Source organism: Petaurus breviceps, unplaced genomic scaffold, assembly GCF_028583685.1.
Source record: "Petaurus breviceps papuanus isolate PSGF00001 unplaced genomic scaffold, PetGlider_PUasm1.0 184, whole genome shotgun sequence".
NCBI lineage: Eukaryota > Metazoa > Chordata > Mammalia > Diprotodontia > Petauridae > Petaurus > Petaurus breviceps.
In genome coordinates this window covers 16026486-16040180 of record NW_027185793.1, presented here as the reverse complement: position 1 = coordinate 16040180, position 13695 = coordinate 16026486, and the positions used below count along the sequence as shown (strand labels likewise).

Sequence of the window (13695 nt, the reverse complement as noted above, 5' to 3'; positions counted from 1 at the left end):
ATATATATATATATATATATATATGTCTATATATGAGGGTATATGGGCATCTGAATACATATGTGAATGTGTGTATATGTTTCCAGCTATACATAGAGGACCAATTTAATAGGAAGGGATGATACTTAAAAAGGTGAAATTAAGAGATGAGAGAGGGATATAATGAGAGGAGATGGGGAGAGACAGAATACTATCTCATATAGAAGAGGCAAGGGAAAATGGTTACAATGGAGGGGAAGAATGGGAAGGCAAAACGGAATGGGTCAACCTTGCTCTCGTTGAATTTGGCTCAGGGAAGGAATGAAATACACACTAAACAGGGTATCTCACCCTACAGCAGAGTAGGGGGGAGGGGATGAGAGGGGGGATGATGGAAGGGAGGGCAGGCTGCGGGGGAGGGAAGTTGGAAGCACCCACTTTTGAAAAGGGACAGGATCAAAGCAGAGAAAAGAACAAGTGGGAGGTGGGATAGGAGGGAGAGAAATATAGTCAGTCTTTTACAATATAACTACTATGTTAATGTTTTGCATTAGCTACACATGTACAACCTATACTAAACTGCTTAACTTCCCAGTAAGGGTGGGTGATAAGGGAGGAAGGGAATAAATCTGGAATTCAAAGTTTTAAAATCAAATGTTTAAAAAAAAAAATATATATATACTATTATTAATACTATTTTATACGTAATTGGGAAATAAGATAAACAGGCACTGGGGCATAGAGATCCACCACACCCTACTGGAAAAGTAGAAGGGGGTATGGGAGAAGATATGGCAGAGAGCAGATTGGAGGAGGGGATATCCTGTGGGACTGCTATTTTGAGGCAGTGGGTAAGGGAAAAACGGGGAGAAAATTTGTAACTTAAAATCTGGTGGAAATGAATGATGTAAATCACAATTTACTAAAGCATTTGAAAAATGAAAAAGGTGAAATTAAGAGGTGAGAGAGGAATATAATGAGAGGAGATGGGGAGAGACAGAATGTGGTAAATTATCTCATATAGAATAGGCAAGGGAAAACTGTTACAATGGAGGGGAAGAACAGGAAGGCAAAGAGGAATGAGTCAACTTTATTCTCATTGAATTTGGCTTAGGGAGGGAATGACATACACACTAAATAGGGTATCTCACCCTACAGGAGAGTAGGGGGGAAGGGGATGAGAGGGGGGATGATGGAGAGGAGGGGAAGGAAGTTGGAAGCACCCATTTTTGAAAAGGGACAGGATCAAAGTAGAGGGATAGGATGGAGGGAAATATAGTCAGTCTTTCACAATTTATCCACTATGGAAATGTTTTGCATAGCTACACATGTACAACTTATAATGAATTGCTTATCTTCCCAGTTAGGGTGGGTGGCAAGGGAGGAATGGAAAGAATCTGAAATTCAAAGTTTTAAAATCAAATGTTTAAAATATATATATTATTAATGAAGTACCCACCAGAAATTATACATCAAAGCCCCCTCCCAATTGCAACCTGCTAGAAGGGCACCCCTACCAGGGTCCCTGGAAACCACCTAATAGGCTATAATAGTGAGCAAACTTTTCACCTGTGTTGCTAGAAACGTGCCCCAGCTTCAGGTCTGTTTATGTTTGTATCCAGGGCTTTGCTAAGTAATCAAGGCTTCACTAGAAAAGGCATTACCGGCATTATTCCCCCCTTGAAACCACACTTTGTTGTTAGTAACATCTCGGTCTATGTAAGTTTGCTCTGCAAAGGGCTTGGGGTTGTCTTCCCTATTGGGGAGTCAATCAATGCGGTTAATAAACACTCCTATTAAATTATAATTGGCTTTGCTGTCATGTCCATTTCATTTGTCCATTTCACTTGGAGGTCCCATTAAAATAGCCTTTGGCTTTGTATCAACAGCTGGACCAGGCTCCCTGGAGGGCCGGGAAAGCAATTTGCCCTAAGGGTGAGGCCACTGAGAGATGTTCCTTGGCCCTGGGCTTGTATTGCCTTCCTGAGCAAACCAGGAACCTGAGTCCTTCCCAAATTCTTTCAATTCGATCCAAGAGTGTTCTTTTAGGCGAGTACTCATAAAGTGTAAAAGCGCCTAGTGGGTGATCACCGGGAGATGTTCCTTGGCCCCAGGTAGAGTAGGTGGCTAAGCTGGATGCAGCATTACAGACCCTACTGGCCTCCAAATTCAGGATGCTGACAGAGTGCCTTTTCTTTATGTGTTAACTTTAATTACCTGTTTTTCTTTAGGTTTATGTATTCTGTGTGTTTGTTACTAGATGTCACTGTAACCTTAACTTTTGTCTTTACCTGCTTTTTTTATTAAGTGTTGCTGTAACTTTAATTGTTTCTGTAGCTTTAACCCTTTCTTTATGTGTTCTGTGGCTGTTCCTAGGCGTTGCTCAATTTTTGTCTGGCTCTGTAACCTTAATTAAAAGACAGCTTGACCGGAACCTGGGAAAGTAATTCAACCTTAAGGGGTGGCCGCTGAGATGTTCCTCGGCCCAGGCTTGCATTGTTTTCCTGAGCGGACCAGGAACCTGAGTCTTTCTCAGCCCTGAGTCTCAGCCCGGGGAGCCATTGCCAAAGATCAAAAGCTCAGTCTCCTGCCAGCTCCCAGTCCCCTGACTCAACCACCCCCAGAATCTGACCAGCCTACCTGGGACAACTGCCAACAGTTGCTCTGGGCCCTCGGTTGCTCCACCTGGGATCCCCAAAGGGAGGGAGTGAACTTTCAAAATCCAAAAATCTCAGTGCAAGGGACCACCAGAAAGACAAAAATGCCGCTGGAGGGTATTGTGTGTTGTGTTGTTTTCTGTCTGTCTGTCACTTTAGTTTTGTCTCTGCCTGCATTTCTTTCAGTCTCTGTAACTTTAATATCCTGTCTGTGGGATAAAAAAATTTCTAAATCTGCCATCCTGTAAGATTAAAAAAAAAAAGGCAGCCAAAAGCACCCAATCGGTAAGAAATGTTGTACCTGTGCTAGAGAGATTAATAATTTCTTAAGGAATGGCTGTGGCAGAAAACCATTTCTTCTTCTACTCCTTGAACTCCAGCCAAAGTTCTTGGAAGTAGAAACACAAATGGACAGAGAGAAAATGGGAAATTTCTCCCCTAAGATCTAAGGGAAAGGGGTCACTTCAATGATCAAAGAGAAGTAAGTTTCCAAGCTGCACTTTGAAATAGGACTAACACAACCCTTTCCTGGGTCACAGAAGTGTGCACCATCATTGGGAATATAGATCCAGGTAATTGAATTCATTCTGGTTACTATTTGGCACTACAAAAACTGAAGTTTAAGGTCACCAGATTGATTATTCAATTGTTTTTATTTCAAAGTTCAAAATTAAGACCATAATTGTTATGGGTCAACAGTTGTATTATCTATGTTCTATGAGAAACAGCTTCTCTTAAAGTCTTTAAATAGATCTGAATTTTTTTTTTTAAGCAATCGGGGTTAAGTAACTTGCTCAAGGTTACACGGCCAGTTATTTCTGGGTGTGGTGCTGAGTATCGGAGCCCAGATTTGATCCCCAGGTCATCCCTACATTGGAGCCAGTGCACTTACTCACTGGCTGCCCTAGATCTGGAATTTTAAAGGACTAAACACATAAGAAAAGTTTATTTGAGCAAAAGGCCAAAAAGAAAAATCCACTAAGATTCTCCTCCCCTTAGTCCTACCTCTGACAAGGCTAAGGGCTATGGTGCCCTCTCACTGTGTTCCAGCTCTGACCAGACCAGTGCCACAGTGACAAGTTACAACTGCTAAGATTCTCTGCCCTGTGGTCCCAGTTCTTCTTAGCTGGGGCTACAGAGCCCTCCCTTGTCATCCAGCTCTGGCGGAGCTGAGGAGACAGTAAGAGGTTTGAACCATTAAGATTTTTCTCCCTGTTGTCCTGGCTATAACTGAGCTAGGGCTGCAGTAAAGTTAATTTGAGTTAACCTCCTCCAAAAAGAAAAAGGGGAGAAGGTGCAGTAGCTATGTCGGAGCTACATGGGCTTGTCATTTGCCTACCTGAAAGGTTAAATCCCTGGAATAGAATATTTTTTCTGAATGACATGGGAACAGTCTGACAAGGGAAAAGAAGCTTGTGAAACAAAGGTACAAACACAAGGTAATTATTATCCCATGTACTAAAGCCTGGGATAAATCTGAGCTACTAAAGTGTGTGTTAGATCCGAGCTATTTAGCCTAAAATTATATTCTTTCCACAGCCTGAATAGTTTAGTAAAAGGGTATTTGACCTAGCTCCCACCAGCAATAGTTTTAAATCCCCAGGTACCCTGAAGCCCATCCCTCTAAATAAGCAGAGCCTGCAGTTTTTATTTCAAGTTCCCCAAACCCTCTCCTCAATGCTCTAGGCTATAATCTCCTGGCAGCCCCGAGTTGAGCAGTGCTCTTTTTCTCTCAAATCGACCACCCCATAACCAGGGTCTGCTATGAGAAGCTGTACCATGAAGCCCCAACTTCAGTACCATCTAAGAGGTCTCTCCCTTGCTGCAAATAATCACTTTGCTTGTTCCAGTGCCAAGGAATTAAAGTAGGTTGCTAAGGACTCCTGGAAAACAATGGAGCAGGGAGAAAACACCCCAGAATATACAGCAAAAAGAGAAAAACCAGAGAGGTACAGCTAAGAGAAAGATGAAAGAGAGAAAATCAGAAAAGTGAGGAAAAAGCTTGTCAGTGAAAAACTGTTCCAAACTCTGCGCTGAAAGGTTGTGTGACCTAGAATAAATAATTTAACCCTAAGTCTCAATTCATCTGTAAAGTGGGGAGATGAGAAAAAGAGAGGAGAAAATGAGGTCAGAAGTCAAATAGCCTCTTCACTTGGTAAGATCAATCATTCTTCTATGTAATATTGGAAATGCAATTAATGTCATCTTGCAGTTTATACTCTCGATGTATTTCTACACTGTGTACTGTAAAATCTGAGTGAGGAGAAAATTGTGTAAGATCAGCAGTGTTACTTTAAATATGTATAGCTGCTATTTAGAAAAACTTGTAAAACTATTAAGCTATTTTGGGCTATTATTTTAATGCTACAACCTATAGCTATTGATTACTGTATGTGGAAAGGAGAAAACTGGATGAAAAACTTGTCTGACTACTTCTGCCCATTCATAGCAGTCTCTCTTGCTTACAATTCATATAAATTTTCCTTATGTTGTAAAACTGTCAAATCCCCTAATAATTATTTCCAGGCAAGGTCATTCAGCCTGAGAAAGGAACCTGTTTCAGTCATGTAGTTTTAAATGAACCTAACTTGCTAAGAAGTTGCAAAGATTAAAAAGGATTTCTATAAATTGGCTTTTATATTTTAGAAGGATGGAAAATGGAATTCCTTACATTATAAGATCTGATACATTTTTATTGCTTATTACAGCAATATGAGAATAGAAATAATTATAACTGGCTCTAAGCTGTGATTGGTGAAGCTTCTTGTTTAAGGTAAAAAAGCACTTGGGAACATAACTAAATTTTGAGTCTGAATTTGGGTATAGTTGTCTACATTAAATCAGTGTCTGAGAGGAAATGCCACTAGCTACTCAGAGGAATGTGATCCTGTACTGTCAAAAGGTGGAAGTCTACATTTGGTAAAGGCTGAAGGGACAATCTTAGCCTTTGTCTGGGATGGGATCCCTCCTGGCTCAGTTTACCCATGAGGTTCCTTTGAAAAGGAATGTTTTCCCACCTATTCCTGAGTCTAGCTATGAGATGGAACAGATGCTGCATGAGATGGAATATCTCTCTAACTGTACCTGAATTTACACAGAGCCAAGGATGTTTTCTCCTGGCACAATTGGAATGTCACATGTCCCTGCTTTTTCCTTCTATAACAGGTCCCTATGCTCAGAGCAAGTAATCAGTAAAAGATATGAGCTCTTTTGTGTCAGCTCACTCGAAAATCTAATATTATTTTTCATCTAGAATTAAAATATGTACAGAAAATTATGCAAATTGCTTAAGATCATTTAAAGTTTTCAATTAACTTCCTTCATAAAAGTTTAGTGATCACTTATAAATCTTGAAATTGTTTTGGAGTAGGAAAATACTTTTAGAACAAATTTTTAAAATTTCTAGTGTGATTTTAAGAGATCCACTAAAATCTCCACTTGCAAAATTGATGTAACAAGTTGTAAAGCAGAAGAGAACTTGCTATTTTGATCCATTATTTAAGCAAGTGTTAATATTTGTAACTGAATACATATGTGTAAAATTCATTCCCCTTTTTGAAATTCTGTTCAGCACCCCACCTTCTATTGTATTTTGGGTGATGAATGCTGTTATGTATGACTGTTAATGATTTACTTCTCAAGTCCCTCCAAGCTCTTCGAAACATCCAGGATGCAGTGCAAGCGTGTACCAGACCACTCCACTGTTAAGGTGGCCGGAAGGAAAGCCTGGATCCACTCCTCACACATCAAGGTGAAGGCTCCTCCCGACCCACCAGACCTGTGGGTAACAGAGCCAGCCGGTGACTTACAACTGAAGATTAAGAGACTGTCCTGACATTCCTGCCTTTGGCCGCTTCCAACTCCTATGCTCCCAACCTTGTACTCTTGGATTCTTCTAAGACAATTGATGGGACTCTAATTGCAACATGGATGGTAAATAAATAACTGAAGGCAGAGTTTGTCCAAGCAATACAAAGAAAAAAAGTAGACTATTTGTCTCACCATTATTAAAAGTCCTCCATTTTGTTCAACTTCTGCAGTTTCCATCAGAAGCTCAATTGCTTTTTTGTTTCCAATTATTCTTACTACTCGAGCTATCAGATCTTTCTTTGGTTCCTGAAGCCTACAAACGGAGCAAATAAGTATTATTAACCTCACTGTTTGTTTTATAGTAATTGAAAAATAATTCTCCTGTATGTGAATTCACAGAAAATTATCTTGCATAGTCTTTTTTTAATTAAATTTTTTTTCAATTATCAAACATTTATGTTTTTTCCTTTACCACAACATCCTCTTAGCACTGCAGAAAGAAAAAAATAACTTGTAACAAATAAGTAGAGCCAAACAAAACAAATTCTCATATTGGCCATGTCCAACAATATATGTTTCATTCTGCATTTTAGTCCATGACCTATATCAGGAGGAGGGTAGTATTCTTCATCAGAAGTTTTCTAGAATCATCTTGTATATTATCTTAAAAGTATTTAAAAATAAACACAAATATTAGCTTTTTTTCAAACCAAATATGCAAAGAAACTGAAATATTTCTAAAATTTCAAACAATAATATAACCTCTTGGGGCAGGTGTAAAATTATATCCCATAATCTTTAGCTCTAAAATTTTATGATTCTATCTCTACTATTAATTTCTCACCAAAATCCTAATTTGTTATCTTGTACTACCACAGAAAACGGACACATGATCTCTTGAAGAGAGGGAAAGCATGCAGGGGTAGGGAACCTATAGCCTGTAGGCCTCATGTGACCCTCTAGTATAGCCCTTTGACTGAATCCATACTTCACAGAACAAATCCTTTTATTAAGCAGATTTGTTCTGACAAGTTTGGATTCAGTCAAAGGGCTGTACTTGAGGACCTCCAGGGCCACATGTGGCCCTGGGGCCCACAGGTTCCCCGTCCCTGCAGAGCAATCATACTCATAACACTTTTTTTCTTACCCTCCATCAAATTTGGAATTATGACAAATGAAAAGTCTGAGAGACATAGTTTCTGGGTAATTAACAATCAAGCTATTAATTATGGCTATCAAATAAACAATAAAATGAGGTTAGTAGCCTTCTTGGAAACCAGACAAACCCCGGGGTCCCTAAATGATTAAATACCCTTGGGGAAGGGGTGAATGAGTGGAAATCAACTCTGGTTACCAATTAATGAGAAGATGAATATTGTAATGAGAGGTGGGCTTATTTTAATGAGAGGCTGGGGACACCAGGAAAGGCCTCTTACTGAAGACATGAAGTCATGAACTAGGAGGAAGAAATGAGGAAAGGAACATTCCAGATATGGTGGACAAATACAAAGACCCAGAGAGATGGTGTCATTCGTGAGAAACAGCACGCAGATTAATGTGGCAAGTACATGGAAAGAAGTGTAAGATGAAAGTAGAGGTGGGAATGGGTTGTGAAGAACTTTATTGGGCAGATTGGATTTGGAAGCTAACAGGAAAGCACTGTAGTTTAATGACTATGAAAAACCTGTATTTTAGAAAAATCACTTTGGCAGCTGGGCAGAGGAAAGAGGGAAAGAGCAATTAGAAAGGTACTAAAATAGTCCCCGCAAAAGGTAATGAGGCAGTAGCTGTGTGAGTAGGGCATGTACACTAGAGATATGATAGAGGTAGAAATGACAAGATATAGCAACAGAATGGCTGTGAAATGTGAGTGAGGAGTTAAGGAAGACACTGAAGGTTGAATGAAAAGGATGGTGGTACCATCAAAGGAAATTAGGAAGAAAAATTCCATTTTGGACATGATAAGTTTGAGATGTCTACAGGATATCCAGTTCAAGATGTCCAAAAAGGCACCTGGTTATATGAGACTGGTGCTTAAGAGAGACTATACTAATACACACACACACACACACACACACACACACACACACACACACACATACACACATATAGAGTGTACTCTATACAGAGTATATAGAGTGTGAGTGTATGTACAGATGATAACTGAATGAAAGGGAGTGATTAGATAATCAAATAAGATAGCACTGAGGAAAAGGAGGTCTCATGATACAAAAGAGACAGAAAACTTAATTTAATTATTTTTGATAAAATTTTGTTATATATTGATAAGCAAACACATGATCAAACTTACTGAATTAAAAAAAAAGTCTGACAAATTGTTCCACAGGGTCCTGTTCAAATTTATGTTCATTACTTTCAAGTTCCTGTCATGTCTTCCCTTAATATCAAGTTTAAAAAATAATAACAATCATGTTCCTATAAGGGAAATATAATCAGAGTTCACTTATTTAATGCAAAGTCATTCAAAATCCTAAACTAAAATGGTAACTATGCACACTTGGGCATCTTGGTGGCTCAGTGATAAAATTCTAGGTCTGGAGTCAGGAAGACCAGAGTTCAAATTTACTAGCTGTGGCAAGTCACTTCACCCTGTTTGCCTTTATTTACCCATCTGTAAAATAAGGTGGAGAGGGAAACAGCAAACCACCCCAGTATCTTTGCCAAGAAAACCCCAAATTGTGCCATGAAGAAACTCTTCAATGACACACACACATAAATCAGGCACATTTTGCTAAAGAGAAAACTTAGGAATGGGACAACTGATCAGATTAATGTGAAGGACTAAGTGATAGCTAGTTAAGGACTTACCTGAAAGAAATTTCATCTGCTACTTTTTCTTCAGGATCCTCTTCTGTAATCTCATATCGACCTTTATAGTTCATTTCTAATCTGTTCCCTAGTCTCTCTTTGATAGGTCGTTTACGTTTCATATGACCTTGTCCATTTTCTTCTTCTTTTGGACCGGCTTTTTTATTATCATGCATATATTCATCTAACTCTTTGTCTAGTTGTTCAGTTTGCTGTTGTGATCCCCTCATTAACTTCTTTGCCAGCAAATAATTATAAGTCTCTGACTGTCTGCTTTTGTCAATGGTGCCCTCCATTTCCAGTATACCAAGTTCATTAGCCACTGCATCTTGATTCTGTTCCTGGAGCACTGCACCCCATATGTTGTTGATTTTCCTACCTCCCAGGATATGTTGTTTCTGATTGTTCTGTACAAATTGAAAAGGCTCTTCTGGTTTGGGAAGAGGATTAAAACATTTCTGTCTCTTTCGTTTCCAAAGACAGCTGTCATCATCTGAATCAGAAAAGCTTTCCTCACTTGATTCTACACTCTTAATAGTTCGATAAAGTGATACTGGAGAGACTGAAATGTTGGCCTGGAGAGGTGTGAATGAAATATTGCCATCTGGTACTTTCTGTAAATGAATAAAACACAATCAACTTCACAAAAGGTTAAAAAAAACCCCACCTAAAAATCCTACCACATTAGCATTGCCATTTTTAAGAAGATGAATAATTCGACAGTTATATTAAACATGGCCCACTCTAAAACAGTAGTAGACTTCAAAGGAAGTCCTGTGCCCAAACTACTTTCCAGTTTTTAAAAAATTTCATATGGAATTTGACAATTTAAAAAACATAAAACTGCTAAACCAACAATCTTTCATTAATAACATTTCCTCCCCAAGAAAAATCACCACGGCATAGAATTCTACTCTGGGCTTGTCAGTTTTGATGAGAATTCTTGCTATAGATTTTTAAAAATTCCTGCTAGTACTTGAAAGTGAAAGGCTAAACAAGGGTCATATGAACTAACCTTTCCCTTTGAAATCCTTCTCTTTTGTGCTTAAAACAGTTCCTTTTAGGCCAGTCTGTGGTTATTTCTGTGTTAGATGGAAAATACCTAGTGGGCAGTGATGCTGGCTGTTACATTTAATCAATGACATCTATGGGCGGGCATCAGCTTTAATCATTGATTGTGTAGCCTTAAAAAAAAAAAAAAGCCAACCCCACAAACCCACCCTAGAACTGTCACTACTTTTAAGTCATCTAGATCCACATCAGTACAACACCTGATAAGACGCATAAACTGGATTCTGGGCTTTAACACAAATTACTTAAGAACAGCAAGCATACAGAATTTCTTCAAGCTGCAGGAGTACATTCCTCTTTCCATTTTCAAGAATCTTATGCTTAGGAAGTAAGCCATCAAACAGTACAAATTAAGGGCTAAGATGTGTGATGCAAAAAAGTCAATCCTGCCAATATCCCTACAATAAAGCCTGTGAGCCAGGGAGCGAATTGTGACTCAGACGGTGTAGGCGCTGCCCAGGGAGGAGTCACTCCGTCAATGCGGTCCCGAGTCTGGGTCTTTCCTGCAAACTGCAGCCCGCCAGAGCTGCCCACAGCCCGGGGAGGGGAAGGGAATTTCCGCCCGGCCAGTCGGACTTGCGACCACCTTCCGGACGCGAGGCCGACTCTACGGCCACTGCACACGAGGCTGCCGGGCTCCTGGACGCGCTCGCTACGCGCCGCCTGGGTGACCGGGGCGCGGACAGGGCCGCGTGCCCTCCCTCCCCTTCCTCACCAGCTGCGGGCGCTGCTCGCTGTTCGTGGCCGCGTCCGTCATGTCAGAATCGGACTCGGACAGCTCACCGTCTTCCATCCCCCGAACTTCGAGCGCCATTTTCCCCTCAGGAGAAACCGTACCGGAAGCTACTTCCGGCAGCACGGCAGGAAGTAGTTCGGCGAAGGTCAGTTCCTTTTCCTCCTCTCCCGCCGCGGCGGGTTCGCGCCCATTCTTCGCCCCGCCCTCCGCCCGGCAGGCCCCGCCCTCCGCCCGACAGGCCCCACCCCCCGCTCTGCAGGCCCCGCCCATGCTTCTGGCCGCTGAGCCTGGGCTGCTAAGAGGTTTTCTAAAATTTCAAGTGAAATTTCTGCTTTAAAAGTATAAAATGCTACATCTACAAGAACGTGCCACATTTACAATGCAGCTCTCCTTCCACAAGGCCCAGAGCGGCAGACGTTTTAGCTTAGCCAGTCCACATTAATATAATTCCATTCACCCATACCCATTTTATTGCGGAGGGAAATGAGGCCCCGAGGTGTGGATAAGCACCCCCAGAGCCACGGCGTTAATAGTTCAGGAGAGTGCAGAGAGGACACAATTCTAGACCAGGAATATACACTAAGGAATGATGACGAAGCAGCCCCTGACTGGTCACTGAGCTACAGGATCCTGAGTTTCTGAGAACTAAATTTTGAGACTTTAGAATACATTTTATAGACGATTTATTCAAGATCATTCTGCTGGTGCCTATTTATGGACTCCTCCTCGGTTTTCTGTCTCTGTCTCCCCTCTCCCCCTTCACTGACTGCCATGACTTCAGTTATCACCTCCATGTAGGTGAATTTAAAATCTATACTCCCTACTCTGACCTTCTCCCGAGAGTTTTGATCCTTCATTTCCAATTGCCTGCTTCTATAGAAGATTTCATGTTGGCAGTAACATACCTATCAGCAAGTCATTTATTAAAACACCTACTATGTGCCAGGAACTGTGTGCTAGGCACTGGGGATTCACAGACGATACATTAAATGGTCCCTACTCACAAGTGACTTGCCCAGGGTCACATGGCTAGTAAAGAATTGGAACTCAGGTCCTCCGGACTCCAGGGTCAGTGCTCTACTCACTGTGCCACCTAGCCACCCCTTAGCTGGGTCATCTTGGCCAAGTCACTTAACCCTGTTTCCTCAACTGTAAAATGAATTGGAGAAGGAAATGGCAAATCACCACAGTATCTCTTCCATGAAAACCCCAGAGTTGGACGTAATTCAACAACAAAGAATGTACAGAATTAATACAAAGAGAACAAATAGAAATATTTTTAAAAAAGTAATTAAATATAGAGTAGTATAAGGAGGGCACTAAAAATTGATAGAAGGGCTTCATATAGAAGAAGGTGATGCTTGAGTGTCTTAAAGACAAATTATGCAGGGTAGAGGAAAGGAGGAATTTCAGTCCAGGCATGGGGGTCAAGTGCAAAAGCATAGAAGTGGAGAGAAGGAATGTTGTGTGAAATGAACAGAAAGAAGCCAATCTGACCAAAGGGAAGAGTGAGGAAAAGGAGCCTGAAACGTAACTCATCATCTTTTCTCTGAAATCTGTATCTTTCTCAAAGTTCTGTACTTTCTCCCAGTCTTTTTTTATTCTACTTTCTCTTATCCCATACATTCATTCAGTTACCAAGTCCTGTCATTTCTATTTCCACAATTTTTTTAGCACTTGATCCCAACCTACTTCCAGCTCAGTTAGGCAGGAAAAAACAAAGGTCTGACCCTCCAATCCCTCTCTACCCCTGTCCCACTTCAAGCCAAAAGTGGACAATACTTCCTTATACTTTTTACATTCTAATCTGGTTTTCTGCTATTCTTATTACCAAGTCCTTGCCTGGTGTGATTAATGATGGAGATGGGTAGAAATTTGAGCAGAAGTAGTGAACCTTTTAGGTCAGTGGTGTCAATGTTACATAGAAGTGCAGGCTTCATATTGACTTAGAAAACAAAAAATTATGGGCTTCCCAGAGTTTTACACCTCTCTTTTAGATTGTGGTGGTTCATGGGCCCTTTTGGCAGTCTGATGAAGCCTAGAGAATCCTCAGAATCTTTTTAAATGCATAAAATAAAACACATAGGACTACAAAAAAAACCCTATTACATTGAAATAAAAATGTGATTTTTTTTTCCACCATAGGGCACACCTTGAAATCTATACATAGAACCACCAGGTTAAGAATCTCTATTTTAGGGGTGATTAGGTGGAGTAGTGAAAAGAGTACTAGCCCTGGAGTCAGGAGAACCTGAGTTCAAATCTGATCTCAGACACTTAACACTTACTAGCTATGTGACCTTGGGCAAGTAACTTGACCCCAATTGCCCTGCCTTCTCCCCTCCAAAAAGCAAAAAAAAAAAAAAAAAGAATATTTTAGAGAGATAAGAGATTCATGCTTCAGTGTGGACTGAGGTGGTGGAAGTGGAGAAAGTGGGGACACATCCAATATGGAAGTCTCAGAATCAAGATACTATGATCATATCCCTCCACAAAATCAACTTCCCCTAACATGAGAGCCTATTTACAGAGAGCTGTAATTTATGAATTCTTTAGCCCTAAAAGAAATCTTGAACCAAGTGCCAATGGAGTACAGGAAGGACCAGCCTTTCC

The 13695-nt window shown here is 40.6% G+C and overlaps 1 protein-coding gene across 1 annotated transcript in view; it reads right to left on the bottom strand.

The window, feature by feature from the left end:
• The window catches only part of PHAX (phosphorylated adaptor for RNA export), a 502400-nt gene that overhangs the window by 12811 nt on the left and 475894 nt on the right, over positions 1 to 13695 (bottom strand). The window contains exons 2-4 of the mRNA XM_069088168.1: positions 11062 to 11184; positions 9276 to 9889; positions 6639 to 6759 (exon numbers count right to left, since the gene is read on the bottom strand). Of these exons, the coding sequence (XP_068944269.1) occupies positions 6639 to 6759; positions 9276 to 9889; positions 11062 to 11160 (834 nt within the window). The 5' untranslated portion in view covers positions 11161 to 11184. The remainder of the gene's footprint in view (positions 1 to 6638; positions 6760 to 9275; positions 9890 to 11061; positions 11185 to 13695) is intronic.